The sequence below is a fragment of the Sitophilus oryzae genome, unplaced genomic scaffold, assembly GCF_002938485.1.
Source record: "Sitophilus oryzae breed Bouriz unplaced genomic scaffold, Soryzae_2.0 scaffold_806_pilon_pilon, whole genome shotgun sequence".
NCBI lineage: Eukaryota > Metazoa > Arthropoda > Insecta > Coleoptera > Curculionidae > Sitophilus > Sitophilus oryzae.
Window position 1 is genome coordinate 1460497 of NW_022147424.1, and position 25537 is coordinate 1486033.

General features: G+C 32.0%; 1 protein-coding gene across 1 annotated transcript; it reads right to left on the reverse strand.

The window, feature by feature from the left end:
- Positions 1-1234: 1234 nt before the first annotated feature.
- LOC115888658 lies at positions 1235-24059 on the reverse strand. Its single transcript, XM_030908436.1, has 8 exons — positions 23817-24059; positions 6908-6980; positions 6612-6836; positions 5401-5605; positions 4195-4310; positions 4008-4134; positions 2587-2775; positions 1235-1658 (listed from the first exon to the last, which is right to left on the reverse strand). Coding segments are annotated over exons 1-8 (1119 nt in total). The 5' UTR covers positions 23819-24059; the 3' UTR covers positions 1235-1476.
- Positions 24060-25537: the final 1478 nt, after the last annotated feature.

Here is a 25537-nt window from a genome sequence, read left to right on the forward strand (position 1 = left end):
AGAAATTTTTAAAAAATAAAATTTTACTTCTGGACTTTGTCCCTAAGTAAACCACACAGCCCAATTTTGTTCTCATTATAGTAATATATACAATATTTTCGTAAACATATATTAATATACTTCAAAACTGTTTTGTACTTGTTACAGCAGCAAGAAAAATATTTATAGTAGGTATATTTTCGATTCTAAATAAAAAAGATCAATAATAAGGAGTGTGTAACGTATAACAAATGCTTAATAAATGCGATAGTGGGTGAAATAACCTTAAATTTGATCGATGATCTTTATTTCCAAGCCATCTATAACGTCGTTTTTTTTCGATTGTATTGTACTTATCCACCTTAGTGTTATAAGACCTAAGGAAATGGTTAGATATACTTTTCTTGTTCTGTATTGTACTTTTAAAATGGCAAGCGTGTACATTGTTAGAAAATTAGGATACATACTTAAATACAGGACGAGTCTTAAATAAGTGCAAATTTTTTAGTTTGAGGTTTTTTTGAGAGAAAAAAAAATTGAAAAATTTTTTCCAAAATTTTTTGAAATTTTTTTAGTTAAATAAAAAATTGTTTTTTACCAGCAAAAAATAGTTTTTTACACGTAAAAAATAGTTTTTAGATGTAACAAATAGTGTTTTAAGCGTAAAAAGTAGTTTTTTACACGCAAAAAATATTTCTTTGCATGTAAAAATAGTTTTTTACGCGTAAAATTTTTTTAGACAGTTTTTTACGCGCAGAAAATAGTTTTGTACTTGTAACAAATGTTTTTTTACGCATAACAAATAGTTTTTTACGTCTCGCGCTCGTGTGTCACGCCTTGAATTTTAACCCTTAGCGCGCGAAAAAAGTTTCGTTTCAAAAAATCTTTTTTAAAATTTTTAAAGTAAAATAACTTGGCTGTTTTAGGCATATATTTGAAAAATATAGATAATAAAATATAATAAAGAGAATATATACGTTTTTTTTTTTATCGAGGTATAGCAGCCCTGAAAATATGTGCACTTGTTTAAGACTCGCCCTGTATAAACTTTACAAATATAACATAAACTACAAGTAAGTATACGTATATCACTTAAAAGTTAATAATTTAATTTAAGCAACAAAAACTTTTTAGACTAGAATTTTTCCATATAGATTCACCTAAAATAATATTTTTTTATGCAATTTTACTAAAAGAAGTGCTAATAATCAAACTATCCAATGAGTAGCTTCTTTTGGCTTTTAAAGAAAAACATTTAAAGATTTATTTTTAAATAACACACTGCATATGACACAACACATTTGAGTTACACACTGTGTTATTTGTTTGATTAAACTATAGTTTTTGTTAATCATTAAGAATGTTAATAAAAAAATGACCCTATCCAAGATACCACCGAACGCACATTTACATAAAAAAATAAGCCGTCATGGTAGCTTTTAAAACTGTAAAAATCTTATTGGTGGTATCCTGGATACGCAGACGATCAATTTATTTCTATACTCCTTGGATTATTTCTGCCACTTTGTGATCAGTGTCCCTGTTGTGGTTCTCGTATTCGACAACAAGACCTTCATCGTTGGGCTTTAGGGAATCGCTGTCTACGTGCAGTTTGACGTCGGTTGGTGCGGCTACCATAGAGCCATGAGGTCCTTTAACGAGACGCTCCAAATTTGTGCCTAAATTTAAAAACAGAGTCGAATTAGTTAGGAATATATAAATCTAGAAATAGAGGACATTATTCAAATTAAGCACAATACACCAAAATAATTTGAATGTAACTAGTGATGAGCAAGACTAAAAAAGATCATCCTATAAAGACATCTATAGGATATCCTCCAGACATTCTGAAATCCTGTAGATGTCTCAGAAATATCTCTGTCGTATATCTAATGTACATCCAGCTGAGATATCCAAACATGCTCATGATAATAAAATATCCTAACAATATCGTCTAGATATTTAGGAAAAATAAATAATGTACTACTTTTTATATTACATAAAATGCAATAAATCATACAGATAGATATATATTACGTCAAGGCAACAAAATATCCTGTTGGTATCTTCTGGATAATCTGGATATTTATGAGCTTGGCCACTCCCAGTAATACAGAGAATTTAAAACGCCCGCGCAAAAAATTTCCCACAACCCACAATCCATCTCGACAGTTATGATGTGGCATTAAAAAATAAATACAACCCTAAATTTTCACCCTTCTACCAACACCCACTATTTTTTTACATAGAAAAAATTAAACCATATTTTCATATTTTTTTCTAAATTTCTCTAAAACAGTATGAAAATTTGGAAAAATATACACGTGATTAACCATTTTAGAACAAGCAAATTTTTTTTATGAAGTATGCATTTTTCTCTATATGTCAATAATAAAAAAGTTTTTTCTCTTATAAAGACAATCCGGGGACATACTGTATAGCATTAAATTTAGATAAATTGCCAATGTTAACTGTTTCTTTTTCATATGCAACAAATGTGTTTTGGTGTATTCTGTTTTAAATTTGTTATAACAAAACAAATATTTTTTATAACTTAAATTAGGATTTTTCTAGAAATATAACAAAATAAGTTATACAAAATCTCACCTATTTGTTGTTCTTCTCCTAAATAGTGATGGTGTGCACTATTATCGCTCCTATTTTCATTCTCGGTATGGTGGTGATTGTGATGACCGTGATGCCCATGGTGACCGACCTTGTGATCAACCGATTTTGTGCTATCTACATCCGCAACGTCGTTTGGATGATGCACGATTCCCATACCGATGTGTGCTCCTAGAATGTCAACAGTTATATTAATGAAATTCTGTCAAAAACATATATAACTTTTTTCATGAAATTTTTATCAAGCTGTATATAATTATATCAACTTTATTATATTTATAAACTCATTTTTTTTATAAATTTTAGTATTTGACTTTATTATAATAGAGGATGGCGCCTCTCATACGGAGGACAACAGCTTGTATTGAAATGAAATTTTGAGAGCATTTGTAGGTTGATTTAGAGCATTTTTTAAAAATATAGAGAGTTCTACAGGGTGTCCCCAAAAAAAGTTACACATCAAAGTTGTGTTTTTTCTAATGGAACAGCCTATATAATAATTGATTTTCGGATTCTAGGAGAAAAATAAAAAAAAAATTAAGAGTTTCATTAGAGAAGTATATGGCTAAAATGTAACATATTTAACAATTTTTAAAAATGAAGAACAAATTTAAAATTCCAATAAATGCTACCTAAAGTATAATTTTTATCCGGCACGGCGCATTATGTAGTTAAAATAACTATTGTACTTTAAATCAAATTAAAATTTGATCCGCAAAGTTATACAGGCTGAGAGAAAATGAATATTGAACAGTAGTCACGTTTAAAATCAATTTACTGTCTTATTTTAAATAGAACACCCGGTATATTATTTCAAAACTCAGTGGAGAATTCATATATCTTTAAAATACTATTAAGGTTGCCTACCACCTTAATAGGCAACCTAGATTTTACCAAATAATAAATATCTACTGTCACTAAATCATAAAAATAAAAATATCTAGGAAAATCTTTGTTTGAGGGGTAGGCAATCTTAATAATATTTCAAAGAGACATAAATTCCCCATTGAATATCGGAATATTATACTGGGTGTTCCATTTAAAATAAAAGAGTAACTTGCTTTCAAATGTGACCAATGTTCAATATTAATTTTGTCTCACCCTGTATAACTTTTTGAGTTAAGTTTTAATTTCATTTAGAGCACAATGGTTATTTTAACTACATATTAGGTTATACCGGGTAAATTCTAAATTAGGTAGCTTTTATTGGAATTTCAAATTTGTTCTTCATTTTTAGAAAATTTTAAATAGATCAAAAACCTTACATTTTAGCCATATACTTCTCTAATGAAACTTTTATTTTTCTCCGAGAATCAATTAATATATAGGGTGTTCCATTACAAAAAATACGTCCGAAAATTTTTCCGTTTTTTTGTAACTTTGTGTAACTTAAAAAAGATTACCTTTATGGTGGCTTGGTGCACCTTCCAAGCCAAAGCTTTTAGGCAGTCCTTCCAGGTCTTTTCTGATTTTTTCGTTTTCCTTTTGGATATCGTTCAGACTTTTATTCAAGTCTTCCAATTCGGTGTTCTGGAGAAGACAAAACGACAATCATAACCTCAGAAATTGAGTCAAAGCATTTTTACTTACTTTATGTTCGGCAATTTCGTTTTGAATCTGTTCGAACCATTTTTTGAACTTGTCCTTTAACTTGATGTCGTGTTCGAAATGCTGTTTGCTTTGTGTGTTTTGATCTTCAAATAAATCTGAAAAAAACACAACAAATTGTATTATTTTGATTGGAAACATAAAAGAAAATAACCATCTATTAATATAAAACTTAAAAGTAAAATTTTATGTCAAAGAGCCCCTCCGTGTCCTTAGCCAAAAAAAAATAAAAAAATAGATAAATTTTATAGTGCATTAAAAATAAATGTTGTCTACAAGCTAATATTACAGTTGGGGGTTGCAACCTTTGGTGTTAAACAGCAAAATAAAACACTAAATCACCACAATACACCAAAACACTTTTACTTTTACACTGGACGCGCCATTCGCTAACCATGTTAGCATCATCAGCAGATGATCAAGACTAATTTAAAAAGTACAATTTTAGCGTTTATATACTCGCTCAGTGGGTACCGAGTGGGCGTGGCAAGATCTAGCCAACCGAGTCAGAGCCCACCGAGCCCAACAAAGAACTTGAATGAATTGGACCGTTATCTCTGTTCATACTATCTCTACATTTATTAATTCTGATGCTTTCATATGCATCTAATTGCCTGTAATTTGAGACTTGATTAATTAATTTTAAATTATTAAGATCTATACAATGTTCATTATCAACAATATGTTCAGCAACGCAAGATTTATTCAGTCTACCATATCTTATCTGAGCTAAATGTTCTTTAAATCTAGTTAATATTGATCTTCTAGTTTGCCCAACATATTTCTGATTACAATCTTTACAAGAAATTTCATAAATACCCGACCTTTCCAGTGGAGGTGTTTTATCCTTTGGATTAACTAATAATATTGTTGTAATTTAACTCGAGCGAATTTTCGCTCGAGTGATCGCTCGATTATAGAAATCGCTTGATTGATTATTAAAATTCATCGGTTTTTCCCATCACTTATCGTAACAAAGACGATATAAGCTTATACCGTATGATCGAATAAAAATGGCGTTAGAATCTATGTCATCCCATGTCCTCCTATGTCTATGAAATGAAGATCGCAGTCATTTTATATGTAAAATTATATGGGAAATGTCATCTACCGTCATTTCCAAGCCAACTGGGCGCCGTTTTCTTTATCATTTGGTATATTCAGCAAGAAATAAAATATATTGTTTACCTGGATGTATGACGTCTTCTGTAGGTTTGAATTGTTCTTGGTCCACATACAGATGCTTAGGCAATTCTTGAGTATTGGTAGCATTAATAGCATAGTCATCTGGACGAATCTTATCGCAGCTTTGACAGGAACAATTCATTATTATTTGAACTTTTTTCTGCAATATTTTCGAGTCATCTAAGTTATTGTCAGCATGTAAATTGACCTAAAAACAAGCATTATTAACTTAGTTATTTGATATTTTAGACCTAAAGGCTTGGTACATTTCAGTTGATTTTAAAAACTACCGACCGCAGCGCTCGGTACGGCAAAAATCAGAAGTTTTGGATAGACTTAATTCCTGAAGGTTTAAAGCTTGATTTTCATGCATCCGTTATCCGACGATACGATATTAATTTTATAGGTTGAATTTAAAGACTTCGATTGGTTAGAAAATTACAATTTGTTTGTGATTGGTGTCAATTTATATTTTCATTTCCATAACGATTTTGCTGTTTTACTTATAGTCTAAGAGCTAGCAACATCTTCGAGAGAGAATTTTAAGAAGGCGAATTCTTTAATATATATCTTTTGTTATACTTCCCTGAACAAAATGCGGACCGTCTGACTGTCGATAGATGTTGCGTTCTTTACTGCGCATCATATCTGTATTCAACATCTGTTCACTACTGTGCATCACAAATTCGACCTGTATTTCAGGAACTAAGGAGGCTAGGACAAACTTATGTGTAGCATATTTAGTTTCATAAAAAAGTGACAAAGTAATGTGAAAATCGCATTATTGTATCGCTATTCATAAACGAGAAATCCTATAAAACACACGAAAATGGGATACCTTGTACAGATGTGTTGCGCAGTAGTGAGCCGCAGTAGTCTACCGGCAGCCAGACGACCCGCACTTTGGTCGAGAGAGCATAGCAAAAGATATATTATAGAACCAGCTTTCTTAAAATGTTCGTTTTCCCGACGTTGCTAGGTATTGTACTATTATATTTTTATTAAGGTTAGATCAAACTTGTCAAAAAAAATGTCAAAACGTCCGTTATCGTACGATCTTTCTCCGTTGACGGGCTAGAGTAAAAAAATTACGGATGAAAAGTGGAACGAAAACGTTATGACCAATCATAGCGCCGTGGGACCATCGTATCAATGGATAACGGACACATGAAAATCAAACTTAAGTAGATTTTTTTTTAATAATAAGTCCTTACGTGGTAGCATTCGATTTCCGACGGTTGACAGCTGTCACAATACGGACCAATCAACTCTCCGGGTTCGGCGGGTTCGCTTTTGGGTATGCTGTAACTGAAGCATGCGCCGACGCAAACGTTGTTTTGAATGGTGACAGCTTTGAAGCCTGGAGAGGCGACGACTTGCTGGATGGGCGTGGTCTGGCACCAGGAGTGCTTTTCTGGATACAGCACTATGTTGTGGACCTGCGGAGACAAAAATGTTTAGACAAATATTACTAGGATTGTATCTAAAATTTTGTTGATGATAAACTCACTTTGTGTTCTCTTTCGCACGAAATATCTTGCTGGGTGAGCATTAGGAGTAGTATGGGTAGTAATATGGCAGTCCTGGAAATAAATATATTATTAGGATAATTTGAAAAATAGAATATACAGGGTGGTCCGAACTGTATTCCGGAAACTTCGGCAAGATATTCTGCAGATAAAAATAAGTAAAAAAGTTTGTATAAATGTATGTCGTAAAATGCTTAGTTTCGGAGATACAGGGTGTAGAAGTTTCATTTTTATTTTGACCTTTTTCAAATAATTTCTGAAAATGGTGTCTGGTAGTTTTTTGACATGAGAAATTTGATTTTGATGTAAATATAACTCCTATTTCTAGGGGGCGCCACCTACATGTGTTTTAACTGTTTTGAAGAGTAATAACTTTTCGTCCGTACCTGTATAAAACTACCGAGTAAAAAAAATATACATTTACGACGTTTATTACGTAAAAAAGGTCTCTTGGTGAAAATCGGTACGATTAATGCTTCTCAAGATATTTGGAATCGAAATTATCAATACCTGTCATCATTGACATAAATTAAACATGTTGACAAAATAGTTATTGGGCTGAAATCAAAAGTTCCAAAGGGACCAAACCAAAAGTTCAACAGAAACTCTTTTATTATCATTTTTCGAAGAAAAATTTATGATTACTTTAAAAAAATAAAAAGTTCCCAAATTTCTCATTTCAGTTAAATAACTATCTACTCAACACCTTTATTTTTTGTCAATAATGACATGTATTGACTATTTCCATTCTAAATATCTTGAGAAGGGTTGCTCGTAGCGATTTTTATCAAGAAAAAGATTTTTTACGTAAAAAATCACCAGAATGTATATGTTTTCATTCATTAGTTTGATACAGGTACGGACGAAAAGTTATTACTCTTCAAAACAGTTAAAACACATGTAGGTGGCGCCCCCTAGAAATAGGAGTCATATTGACATCAAAATCAAATTTATCATATCAAAAAACTCCCAGACACCAATTTTCGTCTAAATATTGACGTTACTTCAGAAATTATTTGGAAAAATTAGAAATAAAAATGAAACTTCTACACCCTGTATCTCCGAAAGTAAGCATTTTAGGTAGCGATAGGAACTATCGAATAAATTAGATTATCGAATGGTTAATAAATGAATGATTTCAACTATCGAATGGTTTTATTCGAATAAAATCATTCATTCATTTGTATACTAAAGCATATGTGACAACCTCGCCGTGCGACTAAATGGTTATCGTTGAACCACGACTATCGAATGCTTTTGATAAATGAAATTTAGTATTCGTTTGATTTTTGTATGCGTCAGTGCATTACTAGTTCTTCCAAATTTTTATAACTTCGCCGTATAAATACTGTGCTATTTTTGCGTTTATTAAAATAGTTAAAATACTAAAATAGTAGTTATTTTTTAATTTTATTTATTGACAATTGTGTGCATATGCAGGTGGTCAAATTTTTTCCGAAAATTTGTGTGGTTTTCCGTAGTCCGATCTTTCAATTATTTAATTTTATATGGTATATGGCTATTTTTTAATGGGAAATTTTGAGAAGTAGCAATTTTTAAGAGAGATGAGATGAACTTACAATTAATTTTAAAAATACATATTTGTATTTTAGATGTTTTAATAATATGAATTAGTTGAGCTTAATAATCATATTTAAGTAATGTGGTAATTTTGACATATAATTTGTTGTTTATATTTTGCTACTACTTAAAAAAAATATTTATATTAAATGATTTTAAATTTTGTTGTTAATAGGTATAACAAATTATTACTGTTATTATTATTTATTAAACCAGTCTTTGCTTAAAAACATTAAAAATCATTTTCCTGCATCCAAAATAACAAGTATTATTGCAGTGTAACAACAGAATATTAATAAAAAAAATGCAGAATATATAGACATACTAACCCTAACTAACTAAAGCCAAACAATAATATTCTTTGCTAATATCAACTAATACCAAAATATGGCAACAGCGCCCTTCATAATGTATTTTCTGTGTAAATACTAGCACCTCAATAAAAAAAATAATGTGCCCAATAAAAAAAATAATGTGCCCTTATCTATATCTGACTCCGCAAAAAATCAAAGATGCCGGCTTCTTTCATAGCATTGCCACCGACCGCTGTCGGGTTTCTCGGAAAGAAACCTACGTCGCCGGGCGACAACTAAAATTCAGTTAATATTTTATTACAATCGATCCTGACCAATAAATGAATTTCATAAATGAATGAATTTTATAAATGAATGGTTTTGCTGCCGAATTACTAGAATACAATAGGTGGCGCCCCCTAGAAATAGGAGTCATATTGACATCAAAATCAAATTTATCATATCAAAAAACTCCCAGACACCAATTTTCGTCTAAATATTGACGTTACTTCAGAAATTATTTGGAAAAATTAGAAATAAAAATGAAACTTCTACACCCTGTATCTCCGAAAGTAAGCATTTTAGGACATACATTTATACGAACTTTTTTACTTACTTTTATCTGCAGAATATGCTGCCGAAGTTTCCGAAATACACTTCGGACCATCCTGTATACTTTAAGCTAGGAAAAAAATTAAGATTTGGCTGGAATATGGAAAATCAGAGATTAATAATAGTTATTTATGTATCAACGGAATTATAAGGGTGTCAATTACATTATACGAGGACAAAGTTTCATAGATAATTTTATTTCTTACTGAATTTAGTATATTTTGTCCCATTTTAAAGCGACACAAACATTGCATTTATTATTCTTCCGGTAAATTTGTATTAACGCTGCTGGTCATATCGCAATGCAAATGGAAAGCCACTGCTTTCCGCACGCCACTGGCGGCTTGTTCGAATTCTATGTAATATAATACCCCGTTGCGCGGCATGCATGATGTCTGAAAACTAGTAATGCAAGTTCTAGTTTTTTTCCTCAAAGATTACAATCTCGAAATAAAAAGAAATAGTAGCTAGATTTTGATCTTAACAAGACACAAGCCGATTCCAAGCTCTGGTTTAAGAAACAGTATATAGTTTTAAGTTGAAAGCAGTAAGAAGTTTATATATATATATTAGAAAAATATGGAAAAAAGATATACATAGATAAATAAAAGTCTTAAGAGGCTTATTTAATAACCTGGCAAACATTCTTTTTCCATATAAATATGTTTTGGAGGGCAACAGTCATTTTTATTCACTGGGTTGAAAATGATTGAATTACTAATATCGCTATTAAAAATAGGGGTTGATTATTATTAGATAGGGAGAAAATTTAGAGTTGTAAGTAATTTTTAATGCCACTTCATAAAAAAAATTGTCTAAAAAATAAAAAAAATTGCGGTGGACTATCCTTATCACCTAGGGGTACAAAAAATAGATAACCTATTCTCAGACCTACTGAATATACATATAAAATTTCATCAAAATCGGTCAATCCGTTTCGGAGGAATATGGTAGCTAAAACTGTGTAACACGAGAATTTTATACAAAATAGTTATTATCAGCAATCAAAAGACCAAAATAATACAAGTTTTACATTCCTATTACTATTTTTCCTGCTCGACAGTTTTCAATCTAATAATCGCTTCCTTTCACAGCAACCATCATCAACTTTATTTTTTTAAATACGGATTTGGATATCTTATTTCTAAGATATCTCTGACGGCCGTTTTTTTTTGTTTATCGTATTTTCATATTGTATAAAATATCCAGCAAAATATTTTTGTGCTATAATCCTATCCCATACTCGTATACCATATAATAAAAAGTAATAAGTAAAAGATAATAAATCGTATCCCATACTCGTATACCAATATTAAAATATACAGGGCGAGTCAACGATAAAGTTCATTATCTCATTTGTTTCGAGGTTTTCAAAAAAAATATTAAATATAAAAATTATAGGGAAGGATAAGATACACACTCTAAAATTATTACAAAGTATACAGAGTGCTCCAAAACTGTGTAGCGGATATAACATAGGTTTTTTTAAATGCAACACCCTATTTTTTATTTTATTTTTAGATTCCAGGTAACATTCTATAACTCTTTTATAATTAATGTTATATACCTAAAATTAATAGTTTTTGTAATATTTCAATTTGTTTAAACAAATGTTAGATTTGTGTGGTAAAAAATTGTCAGTGATGCCGTTGTTTCTGAAGTTGGACTACTAAAATTTGGTAAGAGAGTTTTATAGAGATATGAAAAAAAAAGATATGTGTAAAGGTATTTTAGTTAGATGCTACAGGACGTTTAAAATATATTTATAAATTTCAGTTACTTAAAATTTAAAAATCTGATATCTTTTGTTATTTCTCTACAATAATTTTAAAATATGTATCTTAACCTTCCCTATAACTTTTATATTTAACTTTTTTTTAAGCCTCGAAACAAAAGAGTTAATGGACTTTACTTTATCGTTGACTCGCCCTGTACAATTTATTAGTACCAGTTTCAGAGCATTTACACCTCAATAGTATTCAATTCGCACGCTTATGCATTTCGTCTATTTATATGCACTTGTGTATTTGTCTTTCTACAGAAATATATTTACTTGGAATTGATATAATAAATCTAAAAATTCCACTTTCAGCCAATTTATCTCTAGTTTGTGTATTTGTCTTTGTTGGCAACGTTTGACATTAACACATCCCTGAATAAATATACCTACGTGTATTTTATTCACTGTAAAAGGACACTTGCAACATTTTCACACATATTAAGTTAAAATTTTCCGTGCAAATTCATTTTACAAATAAACAAAACGACAAACAGCAAATCTGATCGAAAAAATTGGTGACATAAATATTACATAATTTTTTTTTTCAAACGTCAATAGTTATTTTTGTATCTAGTGCGCGAAGTGCTACTTTGGTGATCGATACTTGAATTTTTTAACGAGGCGTAGCCGAGTTGAAAAATTAGTCGCGATCACCAAAGTAGTTGCAAACAACATTTTTTCTGCAAACATATACGATAGGATACGTCGAGGATTCTATCAACAATAAAATTCAAATATCAAATAAAATTCTAGAGTGTCAAATACCTCTACATCAAAATTGGATAGTGTCTCAAGTCCCAAAACCCCCCCATATAGCACGTCCAAATGAAATTACGTTTTTACAAGGGAGACACATGAGAAACAACATATGTTAAAGTGAACCATATCTAGTTCATCTAGTTCTAACATATACATATGAGATACACGCAGGTTTATATTGATAGAATTGTGTGATACAGTGTTTACTAGTTGTATACCGTATGCACTCAAGATTCTAAAGAGTTTTTTGTAACGTAACAAATAATTATTAAAATGATGAAATATCTGACGTCGGTATATGAGACATACAATGTATAAGTCGTATGTATGTGTAATACTTCGTATCATAGTTGTGCCTATAGTACACACCTTGTAAAAATGTGACGTATACACATAATATGAATATCTATATAGACACTTTGTAATAGTGTACTGCATGAAGGTGTGCGCATGCGCGGATAGCCTCAGCGTAGACACACCGACCAAATGTATCTTATGTATTCTCTCTCCTTTATCCTTTCTAGGAGTGATATGTGTTTAGCAGCCATTAATGTTTTATCATTCGGAAGCTCTATATGAATGTTCTGTTTGTGTGTAGTTTAAAAAAAGTGAACCATATCTAGTTCATCTAGTTCTAATATATACATATGAGATACACGCAGGTTTATATTGATAGAAGTTTTGTGATACAGTGTTTACTACCTTCCTATAGAGTATGCACTTAAGATTCTAAAGACTCTTTTTCGATACCCAATTTAACAAATTTTGACTAAAATGAATGAAATATCAAATACGTCGGTATATGAGACATAGGTTAGCTGAGTAAGTCGTATGCAATGTATAATTTTTAATTTGCATAATAATAAAAATCTAAATGGACCAGAAAAGAAAGATTTAAACACTTCAAAGAACTTCTTACACTGATATTCGGTAAGTTATTGATGGATCAATATACAGATATGTTTAATATTCAATAAAATCAGTTTCATATAAAATTTAAGGGTGAGATTGTTAATCTGGAAATAAAATACAACAAAGTCCAACAGAGTGATCGATGAATGAGTATGCTAATAAACCAACTGCTTGTAGGGAAAAGAGGAGAAAAAACCTGAAAAAATGACTAAACGAGGTCCACCAAATCGTGGCGATATACCAGTGTTTGCCATTTTAGTATGTTGTTATACTAGGTACTTATATTTTTAATAAATTTTGATACAAATTCTGTTCTTTTACAGTGTTTTCTTACTTCTGGTTTCTGCAGTGTAAATAATTATTATTATTCTGTTATTTGCGCTATTGCGTTCCATGATATAAAGAAATATAAGAATTTTATTTTTTAACCACTTAATTCATTTTATGGAAGAAAAATGGTACATTTAATACAAAACAAAAATGGAACAATTTTAAGGCTACTTCTCTTCAACTTACGATCGAGATACTTTTGGAAAATACAAAGTTTTGCCTTCCTAATTTTCGTTCTAAAAATATATAATTGATATCATTGAATAAATATTTCTTAAAAAGAACGAAATGTTAGGCATCAAAACTTGTATTATTTCCTAAATTCGTTCATAAGAAGTAGTTTTATCTAGCACAAGATGTCTATACGAAGCAAAATACATACGTATACACGCGGTAGTCACAACTGCAATGTGTAAACATAGTTTAAACGTAATACACAAGTACTGTGTATCCTACGGCACACTGTGTTCCGTATCCCTTTGTGTATACGTAAATGCTATACTGTGGCTACATTGTGAGGCGGACGTTTAACCTTTGTGCATACGTGTTGAACTACAATGTGTAAACGTAGCATATTTACATCGGGGGAATTGTGTCATCCTGTGTCTACATCTAATAATGTAAACACATCGTAAATGTGATTTGATGTGCTGTATGGGCCCATATCTCAAGCAAAATTAGAACTATCTAGTTTGGGATTAAATATTGGTTCGTATACTGGTTGTCCTATTAATGTTAATATTGTAAATAATAACTAGAATATGCATTAGTGTTAAGTTTGATATTTGTTATTTGTTTATTCTTGAATATTTCGAAATAAATAATTAGTCATCATTTAGTTCTTCATTTTCCAAAAATCAAAATTTCAAAATCCCATATAATTTACATGCAGCGTGTGAAATAGGCATTTCGCGCATTACTTCGCGCACCGTGTCATGGTAACGTAGGAAATTGAAAAAAAGGGTCACTTCGCACCAATTCGCCAACCTTGTCATTTTTTGACGTTTGTAGAAAAAAGTTATTTTAACGCTTAGGCATAAAGTATAGAATGTTCAGCTATCGTTCAACGTCACTAGGGGTCGTCATTTTCTTAACAACTTCTTGATCTTGTCTTGATTTCAACGCAAGATTAAGACAAGAAATGATTTTTGGTTTTCAAGACAAGACAAGAAATTACTTCTCAAGATCAAGATTTCTTGGCAAGAAATCAAGAAAATCTTGAAATTTCTTGAAAATATAAAATAAAAAAGAAATAATCATTTACTTCATTAATTATCTTACTCCATTAATTGATGGTTAAAAAAATTATTAAGCAAAAAATATTTGAACGAAGCGGCACTTTGTAGGATGTCCAAAGTTGGCATACTGTGGGCCAAATTAAATTGGAACCTTTTTTAATGCCTAATATTTTTTTAATTTTTAAATGTTTTTTTTATAATTTTTTGGATATGTTATGGCCTACGATATTAGAATAAAAAAAAACTTTGCAAACTACGGGTCTACTTCAGTGGCATACAGACTTTTTGAATTAACGTAAAACTTGTAAAATAAAAAAAAATACATTTTGATGTACGCCACTGAAGTAGAGTAGCTTTTATCATTGTTGTTTTGACTGTTTTTATCTGTAGTCGTATTATCACCTCACTACATCACTGTCAAAGTCACTAATTAAACTTCTACGTCCAGGTGTCTGAGGTGGTAGGTATTCTGAACCAGATGCAATTACGAATGGCTCAGATTTTGCTGCTCAACGAACCATCACAATCACTCATTTTAATATTAGATAATAATAATAATAATTAACAAAATTATTTAAATCTGATGATTTTGGCTACTGTAGTATAATGAGCCCAAAGTTTTTGAATTTTTTGAAAATTTGATGCCTGACCCTCGATTTTACGCATAAAGCATAAACATCACATTAACCAATCTCACCGCGACTTTTAAACAGGGGGTTCCCCTTTAATAAACGAATTTTAAACAGGGGTTCCCCTTTTGTCAAGATATCAAGAAATTTCAAGATTTCTTGAATCAAGACAAGAAATAAACTCTCAAGAAATAGTCAAGACAAGATTTCTTTTTAATTCTTGAAAATATTGAAGAAATTGCTTGTCAAGACAAGATCTTGCCGATCCCTAAACGTCACGTCATATATTGTCGAACTCTCTCAATCACTTGACAACCAGATGAAAGATATTGGTGACGTCATTACGGCATTTCGTAAATTACTGCATATTCTTTTCAGTAACTGTTATTGTCATTTGATTCGGGGTTATAATTTTATTGACGGACATCTATCAATGTCAAAATTAAAAATCTATTGTTGCTGTAAAACAAAATTCAATTTTTTATTGCAAATGTGCCTCAAAGATTTAACCAAAATAAACAAGAGCTCATTGCTAAGCTTATAAATTATTTTTCTCCAGAAAGATATGCTGGTAGAACACTCTTGCTCGTGTAAAATACAAATTGATAGCGTTTTAAAATGATATAGCGGTTCGCTGATGCTTTAGAAACAGAAATTTTAACAATCAAAAGGATTGGAATTAACGAGATCGTAACTGACGAAGAGATCAAGAAAAAAGTAATAAATTCCGGAAAAAAACGGAACTCGCTCAATCAATATAGGAACGTACTTAAAATTTTCTAAACAATATGAACTGATCTCAGACACACCCTAAAGCCCCGTTCTCAGAACTGCGTCGTGTCGACAGCGACACTGATTGACACTTCAAACGACCAATGGGAGCTGTACTAAATTTAAAATTGACAGCTGTTTGAATTTTGTACAAATCTGATTGGTTCTTTTGTCGTGTCGCTGGCGACAGTCGCAGTTCTGAGAACGGGGCTTAAAACTTCTATTTGACAAATAATGATGACGTAACGGTGAACGATTACTGAACAGTCTATACTATTAATTAAATTTCCTAGTTGATAGAAAGACAAAAAATTGACAATGCAGAAAAAATAACTTACAAGAAGTACCAGAAAGTCGAAATAGAACATTCTCTATAGTTTTTTATATTTATAATATCATATATTATCTAAGTTTATGTATAACACTTTAATGTAAAAAAGTTCATTTGCAAAGCAAAAAAGGAATGTTTTAGATGGCTGATTTAAATTTCCATTTGTGTTGAATGAAACGACTAGAAATATACAGGGTCCGGCAATAGTGCGTTGGGCATCTGTAGCTCCTAGAATAAAAAACTTGAGAATTTTGTTTAAGTACAAACCTAAACTATGTACCCGGATGTATTTCAGGAAAATATTTTAACTTCTATAGGGTGACTCAAAAAAGTGTGTGTGGACCTGGATGATTTTTATTAAATGGAACACCCTGTATATTATTGCATTTTTGGCTTCCTTTCAAATCACTTTACATAACCCTAAGATATGAATAAATATATTTCGATAGTTTCAGAGATATTAAAAAATAAATCAAAAATATATATTTTTCAGCCCTTCTTAAAAAAATTATTAAAAATACAAGAACTGTTCTGAAATCAACACTATAGTAGGTATTTACTTTAGATGGTCTGTTCTTACTTTGCTATCTATATGGTAATCGTAAATCATACAGGATGTTTACTATTCTACGCCAAACTTTCTAAAATATAAAATATTTTTTCTTTGTTTTTTTTTTTCAATGGAACACCCTGTATATTATTTTTTTATTAGATGGAGAGTAAAAAAATGAACATTTTTTGTATTTAAAGTATTTCAAAATTTTTAACGGTTTTGCAGATACACGCAGTATTATTTCATATGGCGCTTTCAATGGTAAAATACGAGAAAACATCATTAGGTGGCTTTGATAACAAATTACTGTGGAAAATGCCATATAAAATATAAAACCGCAAATATCTGCGAAACTGTTAAAATTTTTAAAATACTCTAAATACAAAAAATGTTCATTTTTAATTCTCCGTCTATTGAGAAAATAATATACAGGGTGTTCCATTTAAAAAAAACCAAGAAAAATTATTTTATATTAAGTAAGTTTGGCGTAGACTTTTGAACATCCTGTATAATTTACGATTTTCATATTTATAGCAAAGTAAGTATAGACCATCTAAAGTAAATACCTAATATAGTTTTGATTTCAGAACGTTTCTTGTATTTTCAATAATTTTTTTAAGAAGCGCTGTAAAATATATATTTTTGATTTATTTTTTAATATCTCTGAAACTAATTAAAATATGTTTATTCATATCTTAGGGTTATGTAAAGTGATCTGAAAGGAAGCCAAAAATGCAATAATATACAGGGTGTTCCATTTAAAAAAAATCATCCAGGTCCACACACACTTTTTTGAGCCACCCTATAGAAGTTAAAATACTTTCCTTAAATACATCCTGGTACATAGTTTAGGTTTGCACTTAAACTAAATTCTCAAGTTTTTTTATTCTAGGAGCTACAGATGCCCGACGCACTATTGCCGGACCCTGTATAGCTAACCTTGATTTTGGTTGATTTCTTCTGATCGTCTACGAATGATTACGAATTGCAAAAAGTTAATGAACTATCCACTTGTTAAAGACTTTGACAAAACCGGATATTTGATTAAATATGGAAGAAAAACCTGATTTGATGACATCTAACATTCTATTTTTGTAAATCAACTTTTTAATGAGCTATTATATAACATTAAACATGTTCAAATTTGAAATTAAATATAAAATATAAATAAAAATAAAGATTAAAAAAATTCGGTTTAAAATGATAATCTGAATTCATTTGCAATCAACCGTAATTATTTGTAATATTCTACGATGCGGAGAAAATTATTTCATCGGTTTTCTGTGCAGGTGTTTAAACATTCTAATGACGTATACGTATACAATGAAATGATCTTTCATCGACTAATAAAATACAATTTATAGAAACTAAACATTTCCTTATTCCAAATGCAATTGATTTATTTTTAAGTGAAAGAATAATTTTTAGTCTTTAACTTCTCGTTCTATGTTGAAATTTGTCTCCGAGGACATAATATAGGGTGAGTCTTAAATAAGTGCAAATATTTTCAGGGGGGTGGTATATTTCGACCCCAGGAACTACCCTCGTCTATGAGGTTTTTTTCGCAAAAAAAGATGTTGAAAATCGTACAATTTCTTTTAAATTTCCATGTATATTTTTCGAAAACTTTTTAGAACTACCCGTTCACCGCAAATTTTCCTACGATATAATTTCTTAATCTCTGATATTACCATGGATACGGCACTAAAAGGGATGCAAATACAGAAAAAAATCCGGTGGCTCTCAAAATTTAAAAAAAAATCATTTTTTTTTAATTTTCAAACTTAAATAACTCGGTTATTTTGGACTTATCCGAAAAATGTAAAAGAGAAAACATGTTTCTTTTATCGAGATCTACCAGCCCTGAAAATATTTGCACTTACTTAAGACTCACACTGTATATACTCAGATGCAACAAAAACGGAAAATTTTCATGAAATTTAAAATGTTATTTCTTTATTTTTAGTCCTATTTTCATGATTTTTTTTTACCAAACTGTATATAAATATATCAACTTTAATTCATAACCTTAACAGTTCTTTTATAAATTTTAGTATTTGCCGTATTATACAGGGTTAATCGAAGGGTTGTTTTTTACTTTAACTTTAAAACACCTTGTGCAATAATTTCGTGAGTAAATTTTCCTAAAAATTTATTTTTCGTTCAGAACCATATCTCGTGAGTATTTTGTTTTTTGGATCATATCAATATATGCCTTGGTTAATTTTTAAGAGCGTAATGAACTTGCCACCAACAATTTGCATTTTTTTCAGTTGTCGTTTCTTTTTTATGTTATTTTTCAATATGACGAGGTGGCTTTGGTGATTATTGTAAACTATAAAATTGTTATGAACTGTCCAGCATGTTCGGCAGATCTGAACCCTATAGAACACGTTTAGGAAATGCTTGGGCAGGAAGGTTACAGGTCGCGAAGCGGACACCAGCTTCATTAAATGGACTTCGCTTGGTCTTTAAAGAAGAATGCGATAACATAACGCAATATGATATATAGATATATTATGCAGCCTCAGTGACAGTATGAACGTACATCTCAGGCAGTTATAGCAGCCAAGGGAGGCAATACAAAGTATTTTTTACAATTTTTTTCTGTTTGTATACTGGATTATTACAGGTGATTTATTTAAAATCTTTAGTTTTGTTATCGTTATTACTGTTTAAAACCAGGACTATATTGTATATTCTTTAATTTAGTATAGTGTATCCAATGCAGCGTAATATGACATTACGACAATAGTCACCAAAGCCATCTCGTCATATTGAAAAATAACATCAAAAAGTAATGATAATTGAAAAAATTGCAAATTGTTGGTGGCAAGTTCATTTCGCATGTATTGACATGATCCAAAAAACAAAATGTTCAGAATACATGGTTCTGACCGAAAATAATGTTTTAAGGAAAATTTGCTAACGAAATGATTGCATAGGGTGTTTTAAAGTTAGAGTAAAAACAACCATTCGATAAACCCAGTATAATAAAGCCCAATACTAAAGCTTATAAAAAATTGAATTTGCGAATTAAAGCTGATTTATTTATATACAGTTTACCAAAAAATCATCAAAAATCAATTTTCTTAGATCGAAAGCATTGGTTTGTATAATTTAAATCAAGGTTACTAGTTACTAGTAAAGTCGCACGTTTGTGGTTTGTTTAGTAATAATTGTCAAAAAAACGTATCTATCTATTACACACAAAATTTATTTTACCAAGGATATATTAAAACAATAAATATTCTGTTTAGTTACCTAGTTATAAAAATGAACTTTCTTTATTGTTATATCAAAAAATAAAATAACAAAGGTGTATTACTGTATAAAATATGCCTACATGGTTATCTTAGGGTTCCAAAAAAGTTATAATAACACTGGAGTCGATATAAAATGTCCAATATAAGCAGAAGCATATCCACACGTATTTGTTCAACCGATTAAATAAGCAAACACATTCAAAGGTAACTTTTCTTATGTACTTAACATGCTAATTTATGTTAATTAATTTCGGTATGTCTTCATTCTTGTTTTCCTTCAAAAAGTCTTATTCATAAGTGCCGCGTGAATACGTACGCTCAAAGAAATAACGAATTCAAGGACAGCGTATGTATAAAGAATAATATATCTGCGATATATGTATCATTCTCATCTTATTCAACCATTTCCAATTAATATGTCCCTCGAATATTTAGATAATTTCTTTGTAATGGGCACATTGTTGTGTATTGTTGGCTATATGCGGGCCCAAGTTATCCCTGCTAATTTTCTAATATCATGGTCCCACATCAGGTTAAGTCTTCTTCTGGGGCTCTTAATTCCTCTGGGTACCATACTGTAATTTTTGTTGGCCATCTACCGTTCGTCTTTCTTGCTAGGTGTCCTCAAGAACAGTTAACCTAATAGGACTGCTCATGCAGCCAAAAGTGTCCGCCAGGTGCATGCGAAAACTACTCGCTTTGTGACGTCATTGTAGTCCTTGTCATGGTTATTAGTTCTTATCCGGCAACCAATAATACACACACGTGCATTATTGGTTGCCGAATGCAAAACGTTCATTATTTAGTTTATTTATTTAAACACCTTATATGTATGCAGTATAGAAAATTAACTGTATATATCGTATTAAATACTCGGATAATGCATTTTTAAGAACAGCAATTTCCAACATCACCTTTTGCAAGCATTCTTTTTAGAGTACTTCCATATTTTGTTTTAAAATAATTAATAAACAATATCGTAGGCACTTAGTAAGCACTTTGTCACAATCCACAACACAAAATGAACGTATTTATACACTCTATAGCTCTAAAAACTTTAAAGACACCTTTTTCGCATTTAAAATTGACAAAATAATTAACTCAAAATTTCTCAGCTGTTATTTTTATAAGTTTACCATAGGCAACTAATAATACACACTATCATGACAAGGACTATAATGACGTCACAACTGTCAGCTGAAGCGCGGGAAGAGGCGAACGTACGTCTTATAAGGATGAGCAATCCTATTAATTTACCGTTCTTGAGGTGTCCTGACCATTGCAACTTGAGAGATTTCATTCTATGGATAACTTCCATTACCTGGGTCTTTTGTCGTATCCACTCTATTTTAAAGGCTTTTCTTGGTTATTGTCAGCATAATCCGTGGATACATACAACCAAACTTATATGGAATCACTCTTTATTTCTGACTAAATTTCTTGCAAGGATAAAAATTCGTATACAATTTTAAGATAAAGCTTTTTGTTGTAAATAAACATGGTAATAAAGAATAAACGACTGCTGCGATTTATTTTCTTTGGAATTTTGTGTTCAGTAGTCAAATCAGGATTGTCCGGTAATTTTCATTCAATCCAAAAATTTTTAAAAAATGCCTTATGTTGGATTAACAGATGTACAGAGGGGAAGAATTATTGCCGAACAAGGAATGCTCCAGGGAGACGTAGCAGAGATAGTAGGCGTTACCCAGGGTGTTGTATCGAAAACATATGCAAGGTACTTGGAATTAGGGACACACAAAGATAGGCCCAGACAAAGTCGTCGAAGAGTCACAACTGAACAACAAGACGCCTTGTGTGCTAAATTGCTAGAACAAATCCCAATGTTTCTCATCCAGAGCTACAAATACAACTTCTGGCAGCTACAAGTGTGAACGTTTCAGTAGAAAACATAAGAAAAAGGCTTCGTGTACGAGGGTTTTATAGTAGGAGAGAGTTACGGATCACTCAGTTATCTCGGCAAAATAAAGTTGACCGGCTAAATTGATGCCTTCAACATCAAAACTGGACAACTGAGAATTGGCAAAATGTTCTTTTTTCGGATGAGACCAGAATTGGCCTAAGATAATCGAATAATCGAATTGGGGTTCTCAGAGCTCCAGGAAGACGAGCGAGACTTCAGGCTGCCAAATCTGTACCAAGATATAAAGGAGGAACTTTAATGTTCTAGAGAGCTATTATACTGGGAGCAAAAACTCCATTGTTACCACTTCAACAAATTTTAACGGGTCGGAGATATGTTGATTTGGTGCTAAAACTAATCGTTAGTCTTTGAAGAGTTGCAACTGGGGATAATTTTAACTTAACCTCATACCAGCAGAGTGACTAGAGAATGTCTTGAAACTGAAGGTGTCATAGTTTTGGACTGGCCTGCCTATTCACCAGATCTAAACCCTATCATACACTTATGGGACTAGCTCAAGAGAACGGTTAGAGCTCGTCAAAACAATCCAGGAAATCTCGCACAGCTTTTTAATGCAGCATTAGCAGAATGGGAAATCATACCCCAAGACAACGTGGATAATTTAATAAGAATAATTATTTTCGTTTATGCTTTTTGGCCATAAAAAATTTAAATCTTAAGTTCGTTTCGGAAACAAAAAAAAATCCATTTTGTTTATTTTGGGAACTGATTAATTTTTTTTATTGCTATATGGATTATTTTTCATTAAAAGTCATTGGTAAGGACTGAGTTTTATTCATAAACACAAAATTTTCATACATCTCAAAAATTATGAAAAATAATAGATGATTCCATATAAGTTTGGTTGTGTGTATTTTGAGCATATTATAAAACGGACACAATATATTTCAGGCTCAGAACTCTAATGTAAGGATATCGAGTTGGCTGGTCATCAACTCGAGGGAGGAGGGCCATGGTCAGGTTTTAACAATAGGAATTGACCAGCTCAGATCCAAGGAGGCAATAGAGAAAGAGAGATACGTGTATATACTCTCTTATAGATTCGGAAGAACAAAGGTATCAGGAGAGACCAATCCAGCCTCCACCTCACGAGTACCTACATGAGCCGCAGACAAGCTCCTGAACTGTGAAGGGCACGGAAGGGTAAATACCCTTGTAGGAGGTAGATGTCCACTCCTCGGAGATAGAACATTATGTTTTCAGAGGAGAATGGGAAATATCCTGTGCTCTCTACTACACGAAAATCCTCAAGTATGAAAAGTTATAGACTGCGTGATCAGTTATAACTCAAACAAGGGGGGGACACAATAAATATATAAGTTCGTGGTGATAAACCCTCCTCTCACTCTTTACTACATTCTAGATAGAAACTATCGAATAATATAATCAAGCAGCCTTAAAAGCGACCAATCCAGTAATCATCAATTTGCAGTTGGTCAAAGAATGAGAGACTAGAGAAACTGAACAAACTAAGCAAAGAAAATAAAGTCTCCAAGGGGTAGAGGATAATGAAGAAGCAAACGATCTAGCTATTGAATATTTCAAAAATTATCTCTCTAATTTAGAATAACACTTTTGTTAAGTCGATTTTAATTAATCAACTAATTAAGGAAACGCGACCGATTCTTTAAGCGAGTTTCAACATAAATAATGTCTTTTTGATAAGTAGGTGTGCGAGAGAAATTAGGCCAACTGGATTCAGAACGGCTTTAAAACAACAAAACAGAACAAAAAAAAATGACAGAGAACGAGAAAGAAAGAGAGAAAATTACACAGCTTGCTCGAAATTGGCTATGCAAAAACGTTACTCATTTGTCGTCCGATTTGCTTCCTGCATGCTCTCAGCGCTTACTACGATATATATTATGTACGTATAAATGCGTAGGTACTTACATGTTTCAAGTATTGTGGTACTATACAAAACAAATCGAATAAATGTTAAAATTATTCTAGACAAAGAAATATTGCGACGACATAAATCTGTCTTTGATGTACGGCAATCTAGTAATTTTTCACGGATTGGACAGTAGGCTGCGGCTGCGAGACGGCGGCGGGCAGCACCAAGCGAAAGGTCAAGTCGCGAGAAACAACTGAGGATCGGAAACCGCGGCTCGCAAAGGTAACTTGATCTCGTAAAAGAAACACCTGTTTGAAAGGTGCGAGCTGGGTGCGGGAAAAGGCGGGAAAGTTTGAAAAGGACGGCGCGCGCGACGAAGTCAGAGAGCTAAAGCTGGGTTTACGTGAATTTTACGATAAAGCCGGCTCCAGACTTTGCGTTAAATGCCTTCCTCTTTGTTGGCCTTTGCGGGACTGTCATCATCATCGTCATCATTCTCAACTTATTCAACCATTTCCAATTATAGTTGTAGAATCCCTCACACATTTAGATACTCTCTTTGTAGTTGGGCCAATTGTTGTCTATTTTTGGCTATATCCCTGCTAATTTCCTAATATCATGGTCCCATCTCCGGTCTGATCTTCTTCTAGGTCTCTTAATCATGCTGTAATTTTTGTGGTCAATCTGTTGTCCGTCCTTCTTGCTAGGTGTCCTCTGCCCATTGCCACTTCGGAGATTTGATTCTGTGGATGACATCTACTACCTGAGTCTTTTGTCGTATCCACTCTATTCTTTTACGGTGTTTCTTGGTTATTTCATTTCCAGTATATTTCATTCCATTGAGCGTTTGGCAACCTGCAGTTTCCTTATAATGTCTGTTTGAAGTGTCCAGCTTTCGCATGCATAGGTCATGACTGGTAGTACACACTGGTCAAATGTTATGTCCCTTAGAAAAAGTGGTATTCTAGATTTAAAATGATTAAGTTTCTTCTATAAATCTAACTTAATCCTCCTGCTGATTTCTAGTATTAGAGACCCCAAGCTGTGTCTTAGTTGTCTTCCAAATATATACATTCTTCTATAATAATAATAATAGCTCCCGTATACACTTAAAATACGCACCGAAACAGCTAAGCGAAAAGAATGATGCAAAAATAGTTTGGATCTCAGATGATCTATTTCCTTTCCCCACCCTTTCATCTACATAAAGGTGCGTATTCACTATCCGAACGAACGAATGCTACTATCCAACGAGCGAACGTCCAGTCTTGTTCGCGCGGTTCTATAATTCTTATTCGTAACTGCCCCCTGTAGGCCACAGCCGCCGGCTTTTATACCGACAGGTAAAGAACTCTAGAATAGTCCATAGATCGTTAGGTGCGTAGAGAAGGTTTTCGAATGTTCTCGTATGTACTAGTCCATTCCAGTGGGACTCGATTCTTCTCGAACGAATGAATCATTACGGTGTCTATGCGATGTTAAGGTCATCCGAGGGAGGGCCATATTGTGAGGTTAGGTCGAGTCCATACCGGCCCGCAACAATAATAATAATAATAGCTCCCGTATACACTTAACATACACACCGAAACAGCTAAGCGAAAAGAATGATGCAAAAATAGTTTGGATCTCAGATGATCTATTTCCTTTCCCCACCCTTTCATCTACATAAAGGTGCGTATTCACTATCCGAACGAACGAATGCTACTATCCAACGAGCGAACGTCCAGTCTTGTTCGCGCGGTTCTATAATTCTTATTCGTTTGCGAACGTCTCTGAT

Bases quoted from the DNA above. Each gene is read 5' to 3' on its own strand.
- LOC115888658 (XM_030908436.1), bottom strand. The intron at 4,135-4,194 runs GTAAGTAAAAAT...TGTCTTCTCCAG, and splicing joins ACGAAATTGCCGAACATAAA to AACACCGAATTGGAAGACTT. The intron at 1,659-2,586 runs GTGAGATTTTGT...TTTTAAATTTAG, and splicing joins AGGAGAAGAACAACAAATAG to GCACAAATTTGGAGCGTCTC.